Raw genomic sequence first — 27,155 nt, 5'->3', positions numbered from 1 at the left:
GAAGCAATAGACAGTGCAGCAAACAACCTCTTCTTAGATTGAAAAGAGGGGCAAATTTTGATTCTAAAGTAGAATCCCGGTTTCAGCTTTAACCTGTTTACCAGCTGCTGAATGTGAGGAGTAAAAGAAAGAGACTCATTAATTAAAATACCAAGATATCTGTCGCTCCATACAGACTCAATTTGTGTACCATGAGAGGTGGAGATCGAAGGGAGGTTAGAGGGTTTATATTTTTTTGAAAACATCATGACTTTGGTTTTGTCTGCATTTAAAACGATCATACTATTTTAAATCATTAAAAATGTGTTGAACAGTGTTAAAAGCAAGTTATAAAAGCTTGGTCTTAAGTGGGTGCAGAGCATCAATGTGTGTTTTATGTTGTTATCTAATAGTACAGCCTGTTGTGTTACCTGATGACCTCCTGCATGAGCACTGTGTTCATGGACTCTTCATAGAGGACCGGGTACTTTTCCATCACCTCCTGAACACTGAAAGGCTGTGGGATCTTTACAACGATGTCTGCCACTATCTCCTCCACTATCTAGAGAACAAAAGAGGACGATCATCCATGAAGCACAACATGTCATTTTAATTATGCAAGTTGTACTAAAACTCCTTCATCAATGTATTTTTGTACCTCCTCATGAGTTTTTCCCCCAGCAGAGGCAGTTCTAGGCTGGAGACGAACCACGGTTCCCAGCAGGGCAAAAGTCTCATTCTGGGCAAAACTGATGTTAGCGTTGTCATGGAGACCAAAGATCTCCGGTGAATCGTTGATGGGCAAACCACGGATGTATGACAAGTAACCCTAGGGTAAGATTTACCATGTGAGGTCACATACTGATAGTAACTGCTGATAGTAATTGTCATCAATTAGTTTGAGGTTCAGCAGTACAGACGTTTTGTGCTTGGATTTAACTGAGATACTTCACATACTACAGCCTGTGATTTTCAGTCAAAGTGATCTATCCTGACCAGTGAGCCAATCAGGGGTGCAACAAACTGATGCTAGACAAAGGTGAAGTCAAATGCATGTCTTGTATTACAATCTTTCGAGGTCTTAGGACTTTATCTGACCTTGATATCCAGATTTGTGTCAATCTGCCTGTAGACTCCAGATGAAGAGTAGTTGTGTTCTTCAACAAGCACATTGGGAGAGTAGAAATCCTCCAACACACTGAGCAAACATCGTCTGTCCCAGTCATCTGTCACACGGCCGCCATAGTTGATCTCTCCAGCAGTGTATCTTAGTACCTGGACAGGAGAAGACAGACATATAAACAAGCAGTAACACACATTCTCTGGTTAAAACAAAAACTTCTGAAACTTACAAAGGACTGTAAGCTCTCTCTCTCTCTTTCTCTCTGATGTGTGAGCTTACAGAAGTAAGCTCACACATCAGTTCTCCACAGTGATCAGAAGAAAAAAAGTACATTAGCAATTAAAGCTACAGTGGGAAACATTATTCCAATAACAAATTTTGATCTTTGCACATTATTAACAATATTAAATTAAAAGTTTCCTTTAAATAAATGCTGATCTGATCTGAGTCTGTGAGCTCCTGCCCCTTTGTATTATTGCTTTTTAAACAACAGAAAACGATCAGGGTTAGCTTGCACAACACTAGCCAATCACAGCCCCCGAGCAAAAACTGCATCATCAAGCTTCCATGTGTCTGTTAGTGGCAGCTCTCTCTCTCTCTTTCTCTCACTCACTCTCCTCGCCACGTGGGGCTGAGACCACAAACGGTGTACAGAACACACCAGTTGCTACTTTTTTCCGCTTTTTTTACACGTGTGTATTGATCAGACGTCAGTGTTTCTGTCCTCTAAGTGTGACATAACCAGCACAGTGGATAAGACAGTTTTGTTGTGACAGTGGCTGGAGTGCAATTTAGGTTCTACATTTGGTGGGAGTTGCTTAGACAGTTAATATGAAGTAGCAGAGGGTGAGCCAGAAGGTTATTTTCATTGGAAAGTTCATGATGCCTACTGCCAGAACAGCAATGGATATGTAGTGAAAATGAAGAATTACTGGGACAGGATTAAAGTGATGACGATAAAACAGAAAGAGGGACAAAAAAAGACAAAGAAAATAAAAACACTGTTTAAATCGTGCGGCTTTAGATTTGTTATTGATTGGTTGTAATGAAATATAAACTCTCCCCCACCTTGAATGGGGTGTCCTGATACTCGTCCAGGAACATTTTGAGTTGGCTGATGCAGATATTCAGGTCTCCGTCTGTGAACTCGTAGGGAATGTTAAAGCCTAATGGACCAAACTTCCTTCTCTCAAGAGAAATTCCATGGAAGAGACACAGAGAAAGGAGCAAAGACTTCAAGTGTGCCACCTGAAAAGAACAGAGAGGAATACAGAAGACATAATTGGACATAGTTTTCATAGCAGGTCGTGTAATAAAAAGTCAATTTAAAAAGTAGGACTGTGAGTCAGGACTTTGGTTGAAGAGGTGATAAAGTCATTGGTGAGTCTCAGGTAGGTTTTCTGCAGATTGGCCTTGATTCCCCTGGGAGGCTCGATGGTCATCTTTGATCCATTTTGGAGAATGGAGACGGGGAACTTGTTGCTGGGGAGACTTGTGAGCCACAGACGGAAGTCCTTGTGCACCTGTTTGATAGTTTAAGATAAATGTGGTGCCCATCAGTAAAGTCAGTAAAGGTTTGTCTAACATACAGTATTACCTGGGTGTGCATTATACATATGCAGATGTTCTGACCTTTGTTGGGTCGATGTTCTCAATGAGTCTCTCCAGGGAGGGCATCCAGCTGGGAGCCAGGTGACAGTTCTGGAAGAAGACCCAATGACCTTGTTTCATTGCAGCGTGCATCATGAGCTCAGCCCAGGGGCCCTAAGTCAGACAAGCAGCAGAAGAAGAAAGAAGGTAGACGTGAAGACAACAACAAGAGCTGTGCTAAAAACTACTAAGTAAGGCGTAAGCCTCTAATTTGATATGTAAAATCCAAGTTCCTTAAAGTGTGATCCTTATTTAAGCAGCAGGCAGCATAGATTCAGCTCATCTAACAATAACCAGTTTGATCTTCTAAGAAACTTTCAGGAAGTTGGAGTGCTTAGTTTGATGCAGACAGAAATTTTGGACAGGGTATTGCAAGTGCCAAGCGTGAAACAGCAATTTGGGCTCAAATAATTGGAAGACATGTAACAAACACACTGACATGTATTAAACAGTCACAGGGACAGCGTGTTGCTGTGAACATGTTTGGCTGGTTCCTACGCTTCAGGTTTGGCAGTTGAGTCAGCAATTATCACAAAGGTTGTAGTGGGGTGATGAAATCTACCATGTGTAAAAAAAGAACATTACAGTGTCCCTGGCTATGGTCACAAATAGGGGAAACAATTAGCACCAGTGTGGCCATTCTTAACAAGACAAAGGAGAATGGCCTGGTTCTGTGAGAAAGTGATTTCCTCCAGGGTCAGACAGAGAAGAGTGTCAGAGAAAGAGAAAGAAATCCAAGGCATCCCCCCTGGCACTGACCTGGCCCTGACCCAGAGAGATGGCACTCATTTTCTTTGAGAACTGCATGACGTCGGCAAACTTGTAAAGATCAGCTGCAGGATCAGTGCCAGGGGACAACACAAAGATGAGGGGAGTGGAGAGGGAGGAATCCTTGAAGACCACAGCCAGGTCTGAAGTCTGTTGGAGAGAGATGGGAAAAATTACAAAGTTACTTATTATATACTAGTTATTGAAGTTACAAGCCATAAAGCCAGCTATCATTTTTAGACCAGCCAGGTTTGCAAAGTAAATTCTTTACTTATTAAACAAAGTTTACACCACAGCAAACTCTTACAAAATTGAACTTTACGACACTTCTGGGTGCTCAATGTCAAATGTATGAAAATAGCTGTGTGTTTCAGCAAACATTGGAACTGTTTTTTTTACATAAAAGTAAGGAAGGCAGGAAGAGTAAGGACAGGTGTTCTACCTGAGGTTCTATGAAGCGTTGTCCCAGCTGAGCTGATACGTAGTCCTGCAGGCCTTGAACGAGACAGTCAGCCCTCAGACAGCGGAGGACCAACAGCCTCTGGAATGAGTCCAGCTCTGTGTCCCACTCGCCTGGCAGGGGCTCCCTTTGTCAAAAACAAAGTTCCATGCACACCATGTTAGAGACAGTATGACAGCTTCTGCACAGAACAAATGAGGGTAACAAGCGAGCACCTGTGAGGGTGGTTGCTATCAAAAATTCTCTTGAAACCCTGAAGATGTTCGGGGAAGCTCTCTGCCAGGTTGCTGAAGTTGTCCAGAGCACTGAGGCCAAGAATGTCCCGCCAGGCTCGATCTGACAGCCAACTCACTGCAGGGTTAGTCAGCTCTTGCATCGGCATCCCTCCTGATAGCAGGTAGCGCCACTCAGCCTGCCACAGGGAGACGAACCACACTCATCAAATTTCCTTACAATAAACTGACTAATGTGTTGCATGGGTTCTTACAGGAAATGAAGGAGAGGAGTGAGAGACAGCAAATTATTCTGTGACTCACCATATTAATTTTGTTATCATTCATCATGATGCGAGTGCAAAGGAGGAAGGCAAACATAAGTTTGTGCTTCTCAAACAAGCTGCGGCACACGTTGCTGTACAGGCTGAAGGTGAAAAATTCATTGATGTTTTCGATTCTCTTCTCCACCGTGTCTGTGAAAGACATGTTGAGACAAAGTCAGTTTTAGCTGGTGAGACCACTTCTGTTTTTTTTTACCTGCAAATTCTTGTTTCAGAATGATTCATAACTTCTCCAAGTAAAGTGTACTATGATAATATCTCACTACCTGCTCTTTCAGAGTTTGCAATGCCAGCCATGAAGATCCGAAGGAACCACTCCAGAGAGTACTGGTACATGGGGTCTACATTGGACAGGTCAGATACACAGAAGAAGAGGATCTGTGTGCGCACAGCCACTGGCACATACTCCAAACGTGTGGCATCAATGTCCTTCTCTGTCTGCTCTGCTGCTATCACTTTAGCCTGCCCAAATAATTGTGTAAAAAGTGGATTATTTATTTGATGGCAAAGGTGTCATACATGAGGTTGTTTTGGGATAGCACTGAAAATAAATAAAAAGGACGAACTGACCTTGATCTCTCCTGCTTTAATCTTGGAAGCCTCCAAGACTTGGATGAGCTCTTCATTGTCCACAGGGTTTCCTTCTGTGGAGCTCAGACGGAACAGAATCTCATCCTCAATTTCTTTTAGCTCCTGTTTCATCTGAGCATTGCTGACGATCAGCTGGTTCTTAGCCTCCTCAAGGTCTGGACGTTCCTCAGCCACAACCTGACCCAGCAGCTGGTCCTCTAGACCACTGTAAATATACAAAAAAACTTAAACTTGGATCTGAAAAAACAAGGGTTTTCTGTCCCGAAAACAGTCACAACCATTGTTGTTGATCTACCAAATCTTTTATCAAGCATTAATACATAAGCACAAATTTAGGGAGCTTGTTTAAATAGCATCATTACAAATACATACATGTGGCACAGACAGAAGTACCTACCAAAATAAGATCAATATTATGAAGAAATACATTTAGCTTTTGTCTGAAAATGCATACCTGGGTGATAGAGTGAAGTTTATAAGGGTGACATTGGTGGAAACTTCTGGAGAGTAGTGTGGGTTAGGTAGCTTGGTGGTAATGTACATCTTGAAGTCTTCATGGTAAGGGATGACTGAGTCGCCCAGCTTCAGCACTGTATTGCCCTGCTGCTTAAATGTCTACAGGCCCAAAATGGGCATAACAGATCAGTATATGGTAGATATTTGCATAACGCTAACATACAATATGGGTAATGATTATTTGGAACATATGTGTGTGTATTTACCTGTTGCAACAAGACAGGTTCTAGGGCTGGATCCAACTCCTCTCCTACATTCTCCAGGACGCAGGGTTTCCCAAAGCAAATGGCGTTCTCCAGACTGCGTAGGAAGTCCTGGTCACTAAGCTTCATAGCCTCCAATCCATTGTCTCGCTCCTGCATCATGAAAGGAAGCAAGAATGAATGAACAGTGGAAACAAGAATGAATGAACGGTGCATAAAATAAAACTTCAGATATAAAGAGGCTTTCCATAGTAGTTGTGGATGATGTGAGTAAGAGACAAAAAAACAACAATACACAACCAAAGCAGGCACCCGTGTTTGTACTGAACCTTGTATATCATATTTAGCATCTGCATAGTCTGCTTTTTCATTTGTTGATAGTGGTGAATAAGGTTCACATGTGGTGGGAAGGGATGAATTAAAATCTTGATGTGGTGTCTTTGATGAGTTTTTTGTCTCACTGGCACCCTCTGCAGTCTCGGTCTGATCAACAGAAAAGTGTTCTCACCATAGTTTTGATCCATGTGTTTGCTTGTCCCTGAGGATCAATGAAGAGTGCCCAGCGCAGAGAGTACTGCGTAATCACACCATTCTCCACTGAATGGTTATCTTTTGGCAATCCTGATATCTATGCACATAGAAATGACAGTGTTCAAATGTGTGATAAAAGAAAATAGCCTAGTTAATTAGGGTCTAAAAGCACATACCAGTCAGCCTGATGGTCTGACTATTCTTATTCTCATGTAACAGTTAAGATCGGTCTTAAGAAGTGTAGACCCTGAAAGTCAGATCATGAAAGCTTGTTTCTAACCTGCCAGGAACGGATCTTGACTGGATCTCCAAGAGTGCTGATCAGGTTTGGTTCTTCAGTGTGCGGGACACTTAGCTCTTTGAAACAAATCAGCCACTCCTCTGCCATGGCTGCCCTGTACTCTCCCTAAACACACAACAAATGAACCTTTATGAAATCATGCAATAATGCTGAACTGTTGAGCACAAATATATGTACTGTAAGTCAAGGGCCACACAGAGACAGTCACACACAAGGCCTTTCCAACAAAAATCTACACTTGTACTTTTGTCTCCAACAGTATCAATCAGTAAGGTTCAGATTTCTGGTTTAATCAAGTTTTAGCTTGAGTTATGTCAACAGGCAGAAAGGAACTTATCAAAACTTACTTTTGACTAGTCAACAATCACTGAATTAAATGAATCATATTCAGTCATTTATGATACGATACATGTATCTATAAAATAAATGCAACTTTCAACTTTCTAATCACTGAGGTACAACCAACTTACAGTGAAGGGTCCCAGGTATGCTATATATCCTGCAGACAGCAGCACGTCACCTGTCACATTATTAACCATGTAATCCAGATGTTGTACTGTTTCCTTCCAACGCACCTTCTCATCTGCAAGACCACCTATGAGCTGGAGAAAAAAATAAACATGAAGAAAAATTAAAAAACATATTCAGTTATATATTTATATATTTTCTAAAACACATTTGCACTGTACTCTTGATTGCACTGATTATCCACAGAAAATAGTCTACATATATTCCTACATTTAATGTATCTTATGGCACTTCATTATTGGTTTTCCCTGAAATGTTATTTTTCATTTATTTTCTACCTATGTGTACCCTGTTCACCATCACTCTGTTTATTGTGCCACAAAAATGCTTACATTTCTTCCTTTAAATTACGAGAGTTTTGTCTTATCTTGTCTTATCCATAACCCTGACCTTGTCTGCTCGGACGAGGCGGGCTCCACACAACTGAAACTTATTGTCCAGCTCGTCCTTCTTTGCCAAGCAGGCTTGGTACTTGGCCTGCAGAGTGGCAATGCCTCCCTCCACTACTGCCAGCTTTTCATTGGCATCATCCAGGATGAGCTGGGTAGCCGCTAAGTCTTCCTGAGCCTCTTCGAGAGCTTGCTGTGAAAATATTTACAATTTAGTGACAAAATGACTCTCTTATTTGAACACATTTAGGAAAAAGGTGTCTTAAACAAGATATTGAACAATGTAGATATTTGTATTTACCCTTTTAGGTTCCACAGCCCTAGCCACAAAATGATAAACATGCATGGCCCGCACCCACTGGCAAATGGAGGTACAGGCTTTGGAAACCTTGGCAATGGAGGCTGGCTGGAATTCCTCATTATCTATGTAGGGCTGGACTAAGTTTATCACACTATCCGGGATATTCTCCTGCAGAATTGACAATTGGGGGAAAAAACCCTGCTCTTAATACAACTCAAGCAGGAAATGATGCAACAAACACTGGATGTAATAGAATTCAAGAGCATAAAACCAAATTAAAAGAGACATAACTCTTTTTCCTGAAAAAAACGTGAAAAATTCCCCATTAATAGTAAAACATGTCAATAATAAATCAACCTGGTGTGTGCTTTACCTTATCATACTTGAAGAGGCTCTCCAGGAACTTGCCAGGGTCTTGTAGCAGACACTTGCCAGGTTCCCAGTAGTCATCAATCTTAGTACCAGGCTTCTCTCCAGGAACTCTTTTGGGTTTGATGCCTTTCATAATGCACATCGCCTCGATAACCAGCCTCACCCCCTGTGGAGGTCGCTGCATCGCTCGTAACTATAAGAAAAAAAAAACAATTATCGGTAATTCATATTTTTTACATGTAAACAGTATCCCATTTGAAGAATGTAAAACCAATCATCATCAAACTCTCTGACCTCGGTGACATCACCCTTGTTGAGGGACTTGAGGCTCGTGAGAGCAGCATCCAGGGCTGGCAGAGCCTCATCTAAGTCTCTCTGGGCATCTGCAGCGATGGCTCCTGCAAAACGGGCTTTCTCTGAAGCTTTGGCTTCCTCAGCTTGTACTGACTTACGGGTTTCCTCTGCAACCACTGTGTCTACCTGGCAGTGTACAGAAGAAATGACAATCAAGGACCACAGATTATAAATGAATGAACATACATGGGACAAACGCTTTATAGTGTCCAGTGCTGCCCACTCTTTTGTTCCACCATCAATGATTTTAAATATCGTGGTCATGAAAACAAAGAGTTTCAGTTCATTCAAGATTTTTTCAAAACCAAAAGTAATTTAAACTGAAAAGTTTTTGGCTATGAAATGTTTCTTTTTATTTCTTACTTTGATGGTCTCCATAGTGACTTCGGTGTCCTTGGCAGCCTCCTCCAAAAGAGGTCTCATCGACTCCAGTTCCTCCTGCATATTACTCACATCCTCAGCTGTGCTAAGAAGCTACAAGACAGCAGGTAGTCAGATAAGAATGCTTACAACTCATGCACTACACATGATAAATCGAACTTCTAGGTCTTTTGTTTATTTTATGTTTATTTTGTATAATCATTATTAAGATGCCTTGCCTTGTCCAGGCCAGTCTTCATGCGCAGACGAGCACCACACAACTCTTGCTTCTTACGTCCAATGAGATCTGAGAATATTTTGAGCAGTTCCAGGTAACTCTTGGGAGTGACATAGTTGTGTCGCGAAAGCTCAGCCAGGTACTGTTCACACTTCTTGGCTACTGTCTGGTGGATCTTAACACACATCAGTGTCTGGAAGAAGGGAATCCATCAGGAGAAGACAACGCTTTATGATCATTTTTATTTTGGGAGTTATTTTTCCTTTTGTAAGCAGCCAATAGTTTGTATTTATTTAACAAGATAATATTCTGTTTTCAGTGGTTTGAAAGTTGCTTGAGACTGTTTTCCATCACCGTGCGCTTACTGCTTCAACTGTTTGCAAACTCTTGTTTCTGTTACTTGGCCTGAATTACTCCAGAGTCAATACAAACTATAAATCTGGCTCAAACTAACAGTGCAGACTATTCTCTGTCACATCACATTCACCTTGTTGTTTTGTTTAATGGAATGATTAAGTTGGTTTCTATACAATATTATTTAAAGGATGTAAATATTTCAATGTAAAGTACCTCCCTGCTAAGAACTTCCTGCCAGTAAAGCTTTCTAACATCCACACACAAATAAACACACAAACATCACCCTCACCAGTCCTCTTGTAGCTGTCGGGCTTAATTCAAGCTCAGGCAACTCATTAAGAAATGATGTGGCAACAGCCTGAAGAGCCTCCTCTGGCCAGGCGCTGAACCAGTCTATGGTACAACATGTCACCAGGGAGGGAAACTGCCTGAGCCGGGCACGAAACACCTCACCAATAGGACTGTGGAGGAAAAAGTGAAGGTGAAGGGGAGAGGGGGGGGAGAATAGGGAGTAGGGTGATGGACAAGCTCAAAGGAATTATCTTGGTTAACGTTTGATCATGTATGTTTTGAACAATTGCTAACCTCATGCAAAGCACAGTGTGGATGTTGGTGCGGACTCTCCTGATGTAAGCAGCCATGAGGTTGGATTTAGTTGGCTGTTGGCCCAGATCTTGCACCACTGGCTTCATGGCTGCTAGGATGCGTTCCTGCTCGTCTGACGCGTACAGGTTGGGAACATCTCCAGAGTTCAAAATGTTGTTGATATCCTCCAGGAATGACTCACTCTTAATCTGGGAGAATAACACAAACGCAATGATAAACCTTCTGTCCTGGTGAGAACAGACAAACATTACTGCGTAGATGATCAACTTTAATTTAAGTTCATACTCTCAAACAAACTGACCCCAAATAAGTGCAGTCAGTATAACCACTGTGTAGGATTGCTGTTTGCGTAGTTCATACTGTAAAATCACAGCACAGTCTAAAGGACTGTGTGGTTGTATAGAGTATAATGTAGAAGGTGATAAGACACAGATTGTGTTTACCTGTGTGTCAACAAAGAGGAAGGTGATCTGCTGGTCCTGGAGGCCGGCCTTCAGCATGATGCTTTTAATATCTTCTCTCCACTCTGTCTGACCGTAGTTTTTGGCCAACTCAATCTGGAAACACTCATACTCTGACCTGATTGTAGAAAACAAGGCTCCATAAGTTGGCTACAAGATGTTTAAGTCCCATACTTATGCATGAAGAATATTTATATATATCCATAAATTCATTGTTTTCAAAAATAACTTATAAAAAATATTTTCAACACTTTTTGAGTCTTCTCTTAGCTTGTATATGAACTTTAACTACACTGTCATGAAATACCACTCTGAACAAAAACAGAGGCAACCCTGTGATGATTGATCTAATTCTATGTTTTTCCAGATTTCATAGTATGCTGAAATTGATGGAATCATACAGCTGCCTGTGGAGAGGTACATCAATCTTAAAAGCCGAACATGCTTTGGAAAAAAAAAGCTCATCTGTAACCTAACCTTAGAAAAGACAATATTAAAAAAACAGCAATGGGATCCTTACAGCAGCAGTAATCTGGAGACACAGAACTTTTTTCAATGATAATTGTATTTTGGTATAGGTGTTGCAAAGAGAGTGTGAATCTCACATATATGAGGCCATCTTAGTAAGGGACTGGCGTCCACTGCCGCCCACTCCAAGCAGCAGGGCGTTGCCCAGGGGCTGGCGCAGGATGCGGCTGATACGACACACATGCTCAATAGCATCCATGAAGAGCACCAGCTTCATCTTGGTGGTACTGATCTGGTTGTAGTCCTCCATGTATTCCTCCATCACTTTCGCCAACTAATACATAAATCATTTAAACATTTTTTTAAAAAGCAACCATTTTGTTGTGAAATATAGTTGGTGTGGAACAAAACCATTGAGTGGAACAAAAACATTGACAATGGGTAGAAAGAACAATGGAACTACACTTGAACAAGCTGGTCAGCTGTTTGGCAAAAAGAAAAAGAAATCTTAAAATAAGACCATATCAAACCGGTTGTAACCGATCACCTTTTCCTTGTCTTCTATGAGTGTGTAGACTTTGTTGTCAGCTCCAGGAATCATGAAATCTCCATATAAAACAGGTTGGAATGGCACAACCTCGTCAAAGCTGCAGTCAAACTTCTGAATGCAGTCCTTTAGGAGCAGGTTAAACCAGTCCCTGTCTTCAGTACACACCAGGCGGTCCTGGAATACCCGGCAGCTTTCATGGTACCACAGCCGCAGTAGCTGCAGTTTGTCCTAAAATCACCCAAATAATGTTACTTTTACAATTGAAATATAAAGATGAACCCTTTCAATTCTTCCAACATTTCCCTTTAGTCCACACTTCCTCATACATCATATTTCTAGGGTTCCAATAAGATCAGTTGCATGTATCCTCTAGGTGACATAAGCCGTACAATATCAATGCTTTTAGTAGTTGCTTCACTTGTAGTTGTAGTTGGCTCAGATTGTTTGTACCTATTGATCAAGAGGCTAAACCTGAAAGTAAATTTAAATAATCTATATCATAAAAGTCATCTGATTGTGTCATATGAATTTGAGTCTGTGGGATAAGACAACCTCCATCATTCCAGCCTCAGCCATCAGGATGCCCTGGAAGACTTTGGACAGGTCTCTGAGGTTGAAGGTGTAATGGGATTTGGCCGGTGTTGGGAGGAGCTGAGATGTAATGGTAGCGTAGACTCTGATAGTAGCGTCTACCAGGGACTCATTCAGCGGCTGGATTGCTGGCACAGGTCCTGGTGAAAGCAGCAGCAAATAGGAGAGAACTAAAAAATCTACTAACATGTGGAAAATTGAAACAGTTACATCAGAGAACAGAACGTATGCTCCAGCAATAAAAATACTTTTATTTACAATTATTTTAATGTTTTTTTTTGTTTTATACCATGTGTGCTATACAAAGCAGCTAAAGACTCATCTGTTCATACTTGCCTTAGTTTGAACTGTCTGTATTAGATTTTATGTGACTGTCTCTTTGTATTTTCTCTGTTCAATTCTTTATTGTGAAGCACTTTGTGACGTCTGTTCTTGAAAGGTGCTATAAAAATAAACTTTACTTACTTACTTACTTGCTATACCAACTTATTCTTATTATCAAACTGCATTTTCTCATACATTAATTTCTGTCTGTTTGTTATCTCTGTGTCCCTGACTTACTTCCTGGCTCCTTTTTACTCATATTTCCATCTGGAAAAAGAGCAAAGATTCAGTTAAAAGCTGTTGTTGGTTTCTTTTTCACAGGCTAATGACAATACTTTCTACCCTGCAACACCTGTCCTGCATGTAAATCCAAACAGACTAGCAGCCATAACTGACCCATCCAACTGCCCAAAATGGTGGAAAAAATCCTTTTCTTGCTGGCATCCTCCATTTCAGTGAAGGACAGGAAGTTGAAGTGGCGTGTAAAGCGCTGGGTGATGGGGTTCCTGCCTCCCCCTGGGGGTCCCATTGCACAGGCAAAATTGATGTCCACTATGTGTTTGAAAGTCCCTGTGGGGGTTAATGAGATGTTTCACATTCAGGAATGAAAACCAAAATCCGGATCTATCTCTAATAGTAATGAGGAATATGTTTTTAGGCATAAAGATGCACTCTAGAGCCACACATACCGGTAGATAAATAAGATGCTAAATACCAACCTATCTGTTTCCTGTCATACCAGCCTCTGTGGTCCATCCACTGCCTCAGCAGTTCAATAGGAGGTTGAGCACCATAGGTCTCCAACATTGGCATGTTTAGGTCATCGATGAAGAAGATAAAGTACTTCCCTAGTGGAGGTCCAAACATACCTTTCCGCCTGACAAACAGACACATAAAGGATTGAAATGGTTGGTCACAAGTATATTATTGTAATGTAGATGCTGTGTAGTGGGCTATACAAAGTCTAGCAGTAAAAGCCCACCTTTTATCTAGTTTACTGTCAATGTAATCCTGAGTCTGGTTGGCTGAGGAGCGGGCAGAGAACATGAGGAAGTGTGTGATGTATTCAGCAGGCATGTTTTTCAGCAGCTTGTCAGACATGGTCAGGGTCTTTCCTGTGCCTGTGGGCCCAATACAGAGCACCTGGAACACACACACATTGAATTGTAAAAGTAATGTGATGGTCTGTGAAGGTTCCTCATTCTGGAAGTCCTAATTCTAAATTTTTGTCCAAAGGGCATACTTCAGGCTATGTCCAGCAGTACGTTTATTGAAAGCCAAATGAAATGAAAGCCAAGAACTTCAACCAGTCTGGTTTTATGGTGACTTTTCAAGGGAAATAAATAATTTCAATATTTATGTAAGTATTCAATATTAATTTTAAACAAAATTGTTTGTAGACCAATGTGTGTTATCACAGTACTCACAGGTTTCTTATTGGCCAAAAGCATATCCATGAGGAAAGCCATTCTCACAGTGTCAGCAGTGGGAACGATGATGTCAGCATAGCTTGTGTTCGGGGTGATAACAACACTCTTTGCAGATTTCATCCAGCTTGCCCACTGGACCTACAGTACAGGAAAATATATAAAAGAAACTATACATCCTATGGTGTTAGTTTCGTGAAACACCTGTATGCATCATCAACTTACTTTACGGTCCTCATCTTCATCGTCATCCTCAAAATTACTTATCCCTGCATCATCAAGCCTGTAGTCATACACCAGTTCCTCCTCTGGAAAACAAAGCTGAATCTAAAGGACAAACACATTGTGTTAAAAAAAAACATATATTCCTTCGTTATGATAAATCAATCTGTAAAAGGTGGATAGAGACATTTCCCTTTTTTTACAGGTGGCTAGAAATTAAAATTAATAAGGTATTTGGATGTTAAAGCACTAATGCTGATATGACCTGAGACTGACCTCTTCTTCTGCCATCTTGTTTTTGAGCCAGGCACTGAAGCGCCTACAGCTAGCTCCATCTCCTGTCGCTCCTACACTCCACACTAGAGAGAAGAAGAACCAGGGTTCGATCAGCTCCTTGAGGCGGTCCAATTTCTTTTTTGGAGGAGGCTTTTCTCCCTACAGAACAATAAGGTGTTAAAGAGGGGATCACAGATACTCACATAAGCAACAGGTCTTTCCTCAACTCCAGGGTGATTTCAATAGCTCGCTGCATATTGTTCTTAATGTGGGAAGTTTGTTAAATTACAGTGATATGTTGAAGAAATATCAGAGCATGAACAACATGTACTGAAACAGAGTAGAGGCAAGAAAACACTAAATTATTTTCAATAACAGAGCAGCGTCTGTATTTAAAAAAAATAGTTCAGCACAGGATGGGTATTTCAATAACAAATAAGACACATCAAACCTTTAGTTTTAAAGAAGTAAAGAAGAATATTTGTACAGAAATCCATATACTGTATATTCAATAATGGGTGATTGTAACATAATTATGATTACAAACCTCTTTAACTTTGAAGGGATTGAAGAAGCAGTCCATTAGTTTAAGAAGACTACATGTCAGGTTGCTGTCCAAAGATGTAATGACCTCCTTTACTGATGTTCGGACACATTTGATGGAGTCCTGTGTAAAAAAGACAAAAGTATAACAATCATTAGACCCCCAGTGAGGAGTATTTAAGTAGTTATAAAAAGACCGGAAATAATAATGATGCCTCTTTATGAGCTTCAAAAGCAAACAACAGTATTATATATATATATAACAACCAGCAACAAGTATGAGTATTAGTATAGAGTCATTTCTAGTGTTTGTAATCACAGAAAAACATTCACAGTGAGTGACAAGGATGACTTTTTTCAGAAACTACACTACATTTAGTGGACAAAATCAACAGAGAAAAATCAAACCACTTTGAACACAGGGCTCACCAAAATCTACACAAGATGAAAGTTGCTGTCATTGCCTTTTTTACCTATCATAATAAACTTGTTAAAAACATGTTAAAAACATATTTAAATATCCTGCTAGTCTCCCCTCTGACCTGCAGGAACCTGGCAAACAGGGAATTCAGCTGCTCTGTGAAAGGTTTCATGGCTTCAGGGATCCGCCTCAGCCAGCACTCTGTGAAAGGGACAAGGCCCAAAATACTTGGCTCCAGGTAGACCATACCACAGCGAGACACTGTGGCTGGAGATGCAACTGCCAAGTCTTGTACTTCAAACATCATGGTCATCACCTACAGAAGTAAGGACACAGAATGCCTGGGTATACATTTGACAGAATCAGCACAAGAGAAATAAACAAAGAATGCGAAAGCTTAACCTTACATCTGTCAGTTTAATGATTTCTCCTGAGCTGAGGCACAGTTTTTTGTTGTCATCCAGCACTGTGTTCATGTTCTCAATCCATACAGCATCCACTGGCCCATCAAACATGTACCACTTTTTCTCTTCGTCCATGGATGATGCACCTCCACGGATAAGAGATGAGAGGATACCATCGGTCCTATAGGGATGGACAAAGAAGCAAAGTGAGTGTTAAGTCAGTCTCAGAGTTTTTGTCTTTGGACTGTAGTTTGCTATTTGTAGTTCTTACCACTCGTGTGTGAGCAAGTCATACTCTCCATAGAGCTGTCCCATTGTGATAGACTTGGGATTGAGGACATACATCTGAACAGATTCATACATGCCTCCACTCACAGAGGGCTGGCCCTTCAGAGCTGTTACTGCAGCACCTAGTATCTCGTAACACTAACAAATGTAACATTAAACGTACATGAAGAACTATACACTGAAAAAGTAATGTCATTGTTTTCTTTTGGGAAAAGTCAAAGACTCACCTTGGTTTTCCCTGATCCAGAGGGCCCCACCAACATCAGTCCATGCCTCACCACTGTGGTCTCATACAGCTGAATACATTTACTGATATATCCTACAATCAACAAAATACTGTGACCTTCTCTTCATGAGAAAACAGGTGCATCAAAATATATTTTCTGTACCCAAAATCACTTACCATCCACATCTTTGAGGTTTTTCTTGATGCAGACGTTACGCATGGATTCTTCGAGTGTGCCATAGTTGATCGGTTCCTGCTTAGTCTTTGGGAAAAGATCGGACACGATACCGTTGAAGAGCTTCAGGTCATCCTGTAAGAACTTAGGCACATTGACATCTTGTATTGCCCGCAGGCAGATCAACTCCTGGGAGACAGCAAGATTGCAGACACATAAGCAATCATAGGACAGGTAGAGTTTAGATACAAACTTACAATTTGGGTCAGTATTTCTTACACTTTCACATTTCTAACCTCATTCATGTCAGGATTCTCTCTCTTCAGATTGCCAGCAGCTGAGATCACAGTCTTTACAGCTCTCATTCCAAAATCATAATGATCCTTTATTAAAACAAGAAAATACACAACATTTTTAAAGGTTTGTTATCTTATGTACATACTCACTTCATCTTTTACCAATATCTATATAACTATGCGCTGTAGGCCAGATTTTTTTTAAGTCTAAAGTTGTACAAGGTGAAAAAAGTCAGAGGTCTGTATCAATTTACAAGATTTTACAATATGTGAGTTTAATTTGCTTTCTGTTTCGTGTATACTCACTTCATTGGACCCATAGCACATTTTCTTGGTGTACATAAAGTACATTGAGTTTAAACAAGTCCCATTTCTGACATCCTCTGAACCCATACAGTACCTGAGAGCTCAGCTGTTCAGAGGAGAGTTTGAATGTGGTGGTGATCTTCTTGGAGAGGACTTTGGCATCACTGAAGCCAAATGAGTACAAAGAGATCTCAGCAATCATAGCGTAGTTAGGGACCATCATGGCCACAGGGCGAAACAGGGCCTGTAGAAAATAGAAACTCCTGTATTGTAAACCTCATCTGTTCGCCCTCAGGGATAAACAGTTATTCAATTTCAGATAGCATTTTCAAACCTTGAGATTGTCAGGAAGTTCAGTGCGCCCAGCATATCCAGGATTCATAGTGATGAACACAGCGCAAGAAGGAACAAGAGGGATCTCTGACCCTTCAAACATAAATCGTTCTGCCTAAAGACACATCACAAACACACTGATTTAGTAACAGATTACTGACTCTTTATGGCCCTATGGCTGATTTACATTTTTTGTACCAAGCGAAGTTACAAAGGTTTACAAAAAATTGTAAACACTTGTGAAAAAAATTGTAAACATTTGAAACTTCCTTTTGCACAAAAAATTAAAATCACTTGCATATATGCAATTAAAATGCAATTCTTGTAAGAGTTGTATATTAGGTTCATTTTACATTATTCTGTAGTCCTACAATACTAAAACACAACATGATGTTAAACTTTCTACTTGCATTGTCATAGTTCTGTTTTATTAAGCATCACTATAGAAGTATGCTTCTATAGTGTTGCATAAAAAAGTCTTTATGCTTCCTCCATAAGCTGACCTGACCATTATTCAACTTAACATTATGCACAAGTACAATTGTCAGATGGAAAACATTCTCCCTGTAAATACAGAGAGTACATGTATAACTATAGTTTTCTGTTAATAAGTGCAGTCAGTCCCAGAGTGTGAATTCTTAGTTAAACAGCATCTCACCCTTTGCTGCTGGGCCTTTTGTATGGTGGTGATCTGCTGTGCCACCACAGACAGCACTTCCACATCAATACGATTAAACTCATCAAAGCAAGCCCAGGCCCCTGAGCTAAAACAAAAAGCATAAATATGATTAAAAGAAGATTTGTATTATTGAACAGCAAAAAAACTCAAGCAACTTGGTACTGATACATTTTTCCCACTTTATTAACTCACGTTGCCAGTCCTTTGAGAAACTTGCCCATTGCAATGAAGTCCAGCTGATCAGAGCAGTTGAAAACAACGGTCTGGATAGCCAGAGCCTTTCCCAGGTCTTTAGTCGTTTCTGTTTTTCCTGTACCTGCTGGGCCTGCAGGAGCCCCTCCAAATTTCAGGTGTAGAGCTCCTGTTAGGGTCAAGTAGCACCTGAAGGATGCAGGAAATGGTGTATTTAAAATGCTGTGTGGCATTGAGCTAAAGCTGAGTAGATAACTAAGACTAAACAACTACCTGTCAGTGAGCTGGGTGATGACCAGACGTCCAGAGTTACCAAGGTACTCGTATCCATACAAAAACTCTGCATTTACTGCACAGATGTAAAGGTCATCTTTTGCCCAGTAATATCTACGAAAAGAGCAGTATCCAACTTATTCTGCGCCCACAGAATTGCAAAAAGGTGTGAAAGGAGTGATACAACTAAAAGCCAAAAAAAGACAGGCCAAAAACATCAAAAGATAACCTGAGTTGGCTGATCCACTCAAAATCATTGACGCTTGAGACCTCCTGCTCCACTAGCTTGGCTGCAACATCCTTAGCATGCACTTCTATGACAATAAGTGCAGAGAGCACAGATCGCTGCATCTTTGACAGACCTCCTCTCACTAGCTGCACCAAGTCCCCCAGCTTCAGAAACAGATGTGAAAATGTTAAGAATGTCAGCATAAAGTTTGGGGTAAACTGCCATGTGCATGATGTTTGGTGTAAATGTTAGTAAAGTAAAACAGAAATTGTTTATACCTGTGTCTGTAGTTGTGGATAAAGACGGCTGGCCATGTCTCCCTGCTCCAAGGCCTCAGACACCTCAGTGGTCCAGAAGACCTGACAGCCAGCAATGACTACTTGGCCAGGCCATGATAAGACCCACTCTGTACGAGGTTGCTGAAGGGTCAAGAGAGAAAGCACAGATCAAACATAAACTCCACATATTAAATATTCCTCAGCTTGAAATTGCACAAAAATGAATGTTATACAAGAGGAGGGTTTCAGACCTCAGGATAGACTTTGAGAGAGCGGTCAATATTATCCCTCAATGTGGCCTTCATAGATTTCTCAACATCCCTAAGCCAGTCCTCCACATTTCCAGTCGGCCACACAGGCAGGAACAGCTTCACTTCCTCCCCTTCTCCTGAGTACATGTGAGTGATCTGTAGATCTGACTGGAATTTAAGCTGAAAACCGACAGAAGACTTTATCACAGGCAGCATGCGTGTTGCATTTTAAGTAATATCTAAAAGAAAATCAGAATAAAGTAAAGGCAGAACCAGCCAGAACAAACCCTTGCAATGTTCTCAAAGCATTTGCGTAAGTGTGGCTGCACAGCATTAGGATCTTTGGTCTGGGACAGAATCTCGAGGAGCTCATCATCCGATAGGAAGTAAAACCTACAAACAAATATTCACTAAGTCTGTATAATCAATAGTGTTTCATCATTTAACCAATTCTCGCTTGAAGTAACCATTATTGTTTGTTTCTTTGTGTCATAGCTTCCCATTTTATAAGAATTTAAAGCATATTTATTTTGCTGATTAGTGTTGATGATGAGATGGCAATATAATATGAAAAAGTGACATAAATGTATAAACTCTTTAAGTAATGGTAAGTGGAATCAAGGTCAGAGCACTTTCATAGTAGTTGTGGTGATGCCTACCTGGGAAAGGAACTTCTTTTAGTCTCCAAGTACTCACTCAGACCCTTCTGTACCTGTTCTAACAACGTGTTGCAGTATTTCAGTTTGTCTAATAGGTGAGCATCTGGACAAATTTCTATCACCTGCAGAAAAATCCAGAAACATTCATCTAAAGGTTTTCACAAGGAAATCAACAGTTTCATTCTTTAGCTCTAGAGTAAAAAAATTTTAAAACATTTTGATTAAGCATCCTCCTATCTAAGGCGTCTTTAGGAGAATCTGACCTTTGGATTTTTAAAGGCACTTTTCATTGTTCTCCTCCAAGTTTGTTCCATTTGCTGGTATCTTTTTCCTTCAACGGGCAGCTGCTGGTTGATATCATCAGAGCTGAAAATTGGCTCCAAGTAGAGCCAGGAACGCTGGCATGTAAGCCACTCCTCCAGCACATCCTACAAGCACCAGACGAAGGCAGTAGCACAGCATAAGACACGGCATTTTAATAATACAAGACAACTAAACTTGAAGTGAGTCTGTGAGTACTTGAGTTATTCTGAGCTTGCTCTCCCAGGTGTTGATGTGGGCTTCAAAGGTCTTTTTGAAGGGAGAGAAGGACATGCTCTGGGTCATGACTATGTGGTCATCCAGCAACTGGGAAACTTCATCTGGGCTCTTTAAGATGTAGGTGCCTGTCTCCTTGTAAGGCAACACATCAAAGAATACATTCGCCCACTCTTGCTCCATCTTTTCCAGGGCCTACGAGCCAGGTTTGGAAAAAAAGCAGCCCGTTAATTTAAAGTTGACATTCCCACAATGACTTATTGATCAAAAGAAAAGTGAGTTGGGTTGTATTCATTTGAAAAAGCTTGCTCATTAGCAAGCATTGGTGTAACTCCCCCTGAACTGCTCCGACTGTGTTGACATGCATAACTACTTCCAATATTTTGTTCACAAAGGAGATTATAGTGTGTTAACAGAATCCTATTCAATCTTTTCAGATCCAACTTCACAATGAATTGATCAGACATCTTTTACAATACACATCTTAACAATGAATAAAACACTGCCCTTAATGTGCTGCTCAAAAGTACCTGTTCGATGGTGTACTCTTTTCCTGCCACCTCAGCAACATGTGCTATGTCATCCACATGGTTCTGTAGGCCAAGCGCCAGGCAACGTGAGAAAGTCAGGTTAGCTTTGGGCTTGACTTTCATCTGAATCCGTTCTGAAAGCATGTCCCAGTGGCGGTTTCTCATCCCATGGTGCCTCAAGCCCTGAATCAGAGGAATATAAGGACGGAAGTCCTCAATCTTGCTGCGGATCACAGTTGCCACCAACTGGCTGTCTATTGTGGGGTAACACAAGAAAGTGGAAAAGGTAAAACACACATCAAACAAACAAATTGTTGTACTTCACTTTTTTTTCTTTTTTTTTAAAGGTTTATTTTTGGGCTAGAAAAAGAGAGGAGCCACAGGTCAGATTCGATCCTGGGCCGCCCGCTTGGAGGACTTAAGTGTGATTTTTGATGGAAGTGTGACGTACCAGGAATGTCCTTGAATTGTTTAATACATTTGTGCATGGTCCTGTGTGCATCTGAAACATTGCGCTCAAGCTGCTCAGGGTCGATGGAGGACAGTGGGTCATTGAGCCAGCTCTCATACCAACGCAGCCAATCAGACGTGGTTGTCCAAAGGTCTTTAAAAGGCTGGAAGTCCTTTACCAACTTTTGCAGACGATCATACTGTAATACACATTTGTAAAGGAAAGGCACGACAAAAGTACATCAGTTCCCATTTCATTGGAATGACAATATTTATCTAAAGATAACTTTGGTTTCTCTTTTACTCACATTGGTGACAGGACTACCAAACAAACGTTCTCTGGTGTTGTAGGTCTGAACCATTGTCTGGCACTCCTTAAGTTGCTTGCTTGTACGCCTCATCTTATTGGCCACCTCATGGGCATGATCAATGTCCGAGTGGCCCGTAAACCCAGCAACCAACCTCTATAAACAAAGTTGTAGTGATTTCAGAATCAGAATAAGAATCAGAAATACTTTATTAATCCTAGGGGGAAATTCGGTAGGAACAAATTTAGGAACAAATTATATCATCTTTAGGTGAGGAATTAGAAATAATTTTAAATTTCAATACAAATTAAACCAAGGTCTGAGCATGTGAATTTTTAAATTGTTGACACGAGGGTAGATATTACAGCTCACCTGTAGAGAATCCAGATGCTCCTCAAAGTTGTTCTGGTCAACCAGCTGGATTTTACGGAAGAGCTCCTCATCCTCCACATTTTGAATCCCTGCTACTTCCATCTGGCTGATAATCCTTTGTGGCCATCCAATAGCTGACCATCTGCACAGATAAAGTACTTAAGCATCACATTGATAACTCTCCACGTCCCTCTACTCACTATCAACCAAACAAATCGCTCTTAATCCCAAATGACACTAACCAGATTTGTTTTTAAATTATCCTGAAGAAGTAACACTTACTTTTTGTTGAAATCGTCATTTGAAAGACTATAGAAAAGTTCTTCAAGTAGATCATAATCTGTCAGGGTCTTGTCAATGAGTTCCTGTTGAACATTTTAATTAAAAATTAAGCAGATTTGTTTGAAAATAAATTATTCAGATTTAACAGAACTGGAATAGACAGTTTTCTTTACCTTGTAAATCTTGAGCTGTTCAGGGATTTGCTTCATCCAGTCCCTCTTTTCAGTCAGTTCCTCAATGCTGTTGGGCTTCTCATGCAGCTTTCTACTAATTACATTATACTCTTCACACACCTGTACACACACAGACAAGATACAAACTTCATGCAAGCTAATAAGCAGGTGAGGGTCACTTTCAAGATGAAGTTAAGTGATGTGTTTTGTTTACATTTACTGAACATAAATCCCCTACATTATAAACTTTTTTAAATAAATAACTTACATCATCAACCTGCTTGCGTAACTTGTGAGCAAGCTGTTCCAACATAGCATTGGCCAAAGACTTTTTTTTGTTTGCGAGAGCCTTACGCACAGCTTCGACATGGACTACAAATGGGCCGATGACAATCGAGGCTGGCAGGGAGTATTCGATTAATTCCTGGTCTTTTAGATGCTGTTCCACCTCTCTCTTCACTATTTGGGATGTCATTTCTGCATTTGTATTCAATCTGGAAGAGAAGACGAAATGAGGACTAATAGAGGACTAATAGAGGAAAACTAGCAGAGTAGAACATAAACCAGAATGACTACCTCTATGCACTTGTAGGAGAAATGACCAAAGTAATATAAACAGACTTACTTGAGATGAGTTTCTATGTCCAGGTTGTGTAGCGCCAAGTGTTTCTCATATTCAGCAGCGTAAGCCCTGAGCGGAATGGCTGCTTGTTTCACGACACTGCGGACCTTCTCTCTTAGCTCAGTTACTTCTGATTCCCGTAAACTCACCGAGTCAAGCAACAGATCATCGCCGAATAACAAATTTTTCATCACAAACTGTCATGGACAAGAGAGGTCAAATTGAATCCTCAACATCATCGCCACTTTGAGCATATTCTGTATGTGATTGTTATCATAAATCGATAAGGAGCTCCCAGTTAACAAGTTTCATATCCTCATATTCACATCTTTAATTCAACTATCTGTATCTCGTGTGATTGCAGATTTTAGTTTACCTTTTCAAGCTGTGGTACATTTTTTGTGACCAAAATACCCTTATCAAAAAGGTTAATGATGGATGGCTCAAAACCTTCCAGAGGAGGGCTGTAATGGACCCCAGTCTGATCAAGTACCAAGTCCACCAGGAACAGAGGGTTCTTCTTTGGCCTTGTTTTTGGGAATGATTTATAATTACCAACACAAAACTGAGTATTCTGAAAGTAACTTGTTATGTCTTACTCACATCAAACACTCATTACAATTGCAGAGCATACAAAATATAAAACAGGCTCAAAGGTATACTCATGAAATACAATGGAAGAGGAGTGCAAAGGTGTGCTTAGCTGTTTATCTGATTGCAAATGTGCTGTCATTTTATTCATTGATGTGCATACTATCTTACTTGTAGGGGCTTGTGATAAGGTTGCTTCCCCAGACCAGTTCCTGAGGACATGTCAGCACATTGTGGCAGGCATCTAAAAGCAGCTGAGTCAGGCTGGCCAATGAATCCTGCACAAGGAAGCGCAGGGAGTCCTGCATGTAGAGGCGCACCACAGCCATCAGTCTGGGCATCTTGGAAAACTTGTACATGTCCCAGCAGGACTCGTTGACGTTATAAGAGCCCCTGCCCAGGACCCCAAGCTTGGAACAGATGCTGTTGCTCAGCGTGGTTATCCATGTTTCTCTTAGAAACAAGTTTATCTGCAGAGGGAGAAATAGATCCACTGCTTCTAAAGATCAGTTGTATTTATCCCAGTATGATATATATAAAAGATCCCCTTTACCAAAATACCTGAGTGTGTACGTGAAACTGCATGACTTCAAACTCGTCGAGTTGCAGAGGTTTGTCTGAAGTGACATTGAACAGTTTCATGGTTGCTACTTTGTGGCACTCCAGCCATGTTATAGATAACACACAGATCACCTCGGGCTTTGTTAGCAGGGAATGGAAGACAAAAGCAGCTTGTTTTCTCTTATTGTCAAAGTAAGGTACTGGAACGCAACCTGTGCAAAGAAAAATACAAAACAATGTTAACAATTGTATTTGGTGGTAATTCATTTGTTTAATATTAACTCAAAGTAATGGATTCAAGACTAACAGCCTTACCACTTTGGGGTACAGACTTGGGTTCAGACTCCTTCTCTGGCAAGTTGATGTGTGAAAAATCCTCTGATTGGCTCTGAACAACTTTGTCAAAGATCATGCGATTCATTGTTCGGTCATAATCTAGCTTGACCTCCATCTCCAGGTCCCCTAAACACTTTTCCACACTGCACACATGATATCTCAATTATTCAACCAAGTAGTTGGTTTACATTTCAACTCAGATGGACTGATATTAAACTGAATAAGGAGAGAATGACTGCAGAAGCACTTAAACACTTATACTCACATTTTTTGCCTGAGCCCAGGAGTTGAAAGGGTATAAGTTTTGATACGCTGTAGACTGACAGTATCAAGAGATGGTGTTCCACTCCAGATGGGCATGCAGTCCACAGTCAAGTGATAGAAAATCAGAGCCTCTACGTTATCTCTCAAACGCAGGGCAAACTGGATCCGTTCGACAAATACACGTGGGTCCTCAGCAATGAATAACACTCTAATCCTGGGTACCCAGTGCCCAGTGTCTGTTTGCAGTGTGTTTACCTCTAAGCAACCGAGTGAGATTGAAAGCATGAATACATGGTAAAAAAAATAATCAAAGTGTTTAGAAGACAAAAAAAGAAAAGAAATATTGTAATAAAGACAAAAAAAATGTTTTTTTTTACCTGTCGGCTTAGTGTTTTGGTGAACCTTCTGTACAAGATACTGGCATTTCTCCTTACTGAATTCAAGAACTTCAACTAAATGCCAGCTGTACTCCAGCAGGGAGCTTTCTGGATCATCTTAATGAGAGATATGAAAGTAAAACTCAGAGAACAGAATTCTGATCATCAGTGTTAAAAAAAAAAATGTAGGAAACCTTACTGAGGAAATCTTACCAGAAGGAATGTTGTTCTCTGTAGGCAGCAGGGCTTTTCCATGAACAGTTTTTCCATCAGCATTGCAGGCCAGCCAGTCTTCTGGAGTCCGGCAGTCATACTCCTCATTGTCAAAGATCTAAGTGAAGGATGTAGGAAAGATGAGAGATGTGCTCCAGAATGTAATGGCTCAGACGGGTTGCAGCAGTTACAGACTGACCTCTAGTGGGAGGTAAGGTGGCACAGAATGGTCTGGTGTAGTCACAGGCTCGTCGCTGATCATGAGGTGACTGGAACATATGCCTTTTTCTTCCAGAAGCTGTTCCAAGTCCAACTTCAAGTACTCCCTTCGGCATCTATGCAAACAATAAAAAGCACTTTAAGTTAAACATTCACAAATAAACAAATTCACAGACAACACTTTATCAGCTAACCATACTAAATAAGTAGGCTAAGTTAATGCATGATAGAGTCTCATAGTAACATTAACATTACACCACTTAATCTGCCCTGTATGTACACCACATCACATGTTTAAAATGGAAAGCTCAAACACCACTAAAATAAATGCCCTCTTCTATAATACATGTTAAACACAAACAGTACATACCTCTCTATCTTTAACTTGCGGGGGATCTGCCCAGGAGTTGTTTGGTAGGGCAGCTGAACCTTGGATGTATCTTCATTCCAGAAGAAGTCAGAAAAAAAAGTGAGGAAAACAGTGCAAAAGATCAAGTTTTTACACAGAAATGTGTTTTATTAAAAATCAATTGACTATCAGTTAAATGAGGCCTTTTGTGCTCAATCTCACAGTGTGTTGTTTTGTGATTCCTGAACTTCAGGATGGGTTGGGGCTGTGACCTCTTCCGGATCTCAGGTCCAACACTATTAGACTAATAAATAAACAGTTAGCCTATAACCGATAGCATATAGCGGCAGTGAATTAAATTACTTATAAAACGTCAGAATTTGAAGTTTCAAAAGCAATTGCTTGTGTTCTTTTACCTGAACATGGATTGTACTGATGTCACCTGAGTAGAGGCCCTTCTGTTCAGTCGCAGAGGAATTTCTGATTGGAGGAAGTTTTTGTCTGTAACTCAGGGCTGGAGGTTTGGGCTGCGCAGGTTTGCTCGGAGGATGAGGCACCAGAACACCGAAACCAGGGAAGTTTTTCCTCTCCATCATCTGGAAGTAGAACACGATCGATACGTAATAATTCCTCAATCAACTTTAGGTAGTTACACAATGTAGGCATGAATTAAAGAGTAACTAAACCCTAAAACCACTTTTTTCAACTATAAACCTCTGTATTTGAGTATTAAGTAGTGTTATGGATTTGAGTACAAAGTATTGAAATTCTAAATATTGTGTTAGACATTTGCATAGTGTCTGCCCTTCCGTTTGAAAAAGTCTAACGGCACCAGGGCCACAGCCCGAGGAGACTGTGAGGTCCCATACAGACGCACTACATTCGGACAAACTGTTCTGTCAGTCAAAGGAACTAA

At 40.6% G+C, this 27,155-nt stretch overlaps 1 protein-coding gene across 1 annotated transcript in view; it reads right to left on the bottom strand.

Annotated features, from left to right (window-relative positions):
• LOC132955932 (dynein axonemal heavy chain 1-like) overlaps positions 1–26,832 on the bottom strand; it is a 29,068-nt gene extending 2,236 nt beyond the window's left edge. Inside the window, 72 exon segments of the mRNA XM_061029022.1 lie at positions 411–541; positions 638–808; positions 1,078–1,254; positions 2,171–2,350; positions 2,455–2,625; positions 2,735–2,866; positions 3,512–3,670; positions 3,963–4,107; positions 4,196–4,392; positions 4,517–4,668; positions 4,803–4,998; positions 5,107–5,332; positions 5,582–5,742; positions 5,850–5,999; positions 6,355–6,474; positions 6,658–6,783; positions 7,149–7,280; positions 7,597–7,788; positions 7,897–8,064; positions 8,270–8,461; positions 8,563–8,748; positions 8,986–9,096; positions 9,222–9,413; positions 9,867–10,038; positions 10,163–10,371; positions 10,627–10,762; positions 11,250–11,446; positions 11,660–11,890; positions 12,215–12,393; positions 12,974–13,147; positions 13,297–13,454; positions 13,560–13,720; positions 14,005–14,145; positions 14,230–14,331; positions 14,503–14,661; positions 15,050–15,169; positions 15,588–15,782; positions 15,874–16,051; positions 16,142–16,296; positions 16,386–16,477; positions 16,562–16,748; positions 16,856–16,942; positions 17,256–17,405; positions 17,496–17,609; positions 18,153–18,258; positions 18,366–18,554; positions 18,639–18,752; positions 18,868–19,031; positions 19,146–19,286; positions 19,397–19,576; positions 19,684–19,789; positions 20,056–20,177; positions 20,319–20,483; positions 20,575–20,787; positions 21,123–21,376; positions 21,574–21,772; positions 21,881–22,036; positions 22,253–22,394; positions 22,535–22,617; positions 22,708–22,827; positions 22,976–23,201; positions 23,333–23,526; positions 23,706–23,856; positions 24,092–24,390; positions 24,482–24,693; positions 24,797–24,960; positions 25,083–25,338; positions 25,438–25,575; positions 25,672–25,789; positions 25,871–26,006; positions 26,261–26,330; positions 26,673–26,832. Coding sequence (XP_060885005.1) covers positions 411–541; positions 638–808; positions 1,078–1,254; positions 2,171–2,350; positions 2,455–2,625; positions 2,735–2,866; positions 3,512–3,670; positions 3,963–4,107; positions 4,196–4,392; positions 4,517–4,668; positions 4,803–4,998; positions 5,107–5,332; positions 5,582–5,742; positions 5,850–5,999; positions 6,355–6,474; positions 6,658–6,783; positions 7,149–7,280; positions 7,597–7,788; positions 7,897–8,064; positions 8,270–8,461; positions 8,563–8,748; positions 8,986–9,096; positions 9,222–9,413; positions 9,867–10,038; positions 10,163–10,371; positions 10,627–10,762; positions 11,250–11,446; positions 11,660–11,890; positions 12,215–12,393; positions 12,974–13,147; positions 13,297–13,454; positions 13,560–13,720; positions 14,005–14,145; positions 14,230–14,331; positions 14,503–14,661; positions 15,050–15,169; positions 15,588–15,782; positions 15,874–16,051; positions 16,142–16,296; positions 16,386–16,477; positions 16,562–16,748; positions 16,856–16,942; positions 17,256–17,405; positions 17,496–17,609; positions 18,153–18,258; positions 18,366–18,554; positions 18,639–18,752; positions 18,868–19,031; positions 19,146–19,286; positions 19,397–19,576; positions 19,684–19,789; positions 20,056–20,177; positions 20,319–20,483; positions 20,575–20,787; positions 21,123–21,376; positions 21,574–21,772; positions 21,881–22,036; positions 22,253–22,394; positions 22,535–22,617; positions 22,708–22,827; positions 22,976–23,201; positions 23,333–23,526; positions 23,706–23,856; positions 24,092–24,390; positions 24,482–24,693; positions 24,797–24,960; positions 25,083–25,338; positions 25,438–25,575; positions 25,672–25,789; positions 25,871–26,006; positions 26,261–26,330; positions 26,673–26,832 — 11,642 coding nt within the window.
• Between the last annotated feature and the right edge of the window lie 323 nt (positions 26,833–27,155).

Source organism: Labrus mixtus, chromosome 21 (genome assembly GCF_963584025.1).
Source record: "Labrus mixtus chromosome 21, fLabMix1.1, whole genome shotgun sequence".
NCBI classification, from domain to species: domain Eukaryota; kingdom Metazoa; phylum Chordata; class Actinopteri; order Labriformes; family Labridae; genus Labrus; species Labrus mixtus.
This window is presented reverse-complemented; position numbering and strand designations above follow the sequence as displayed.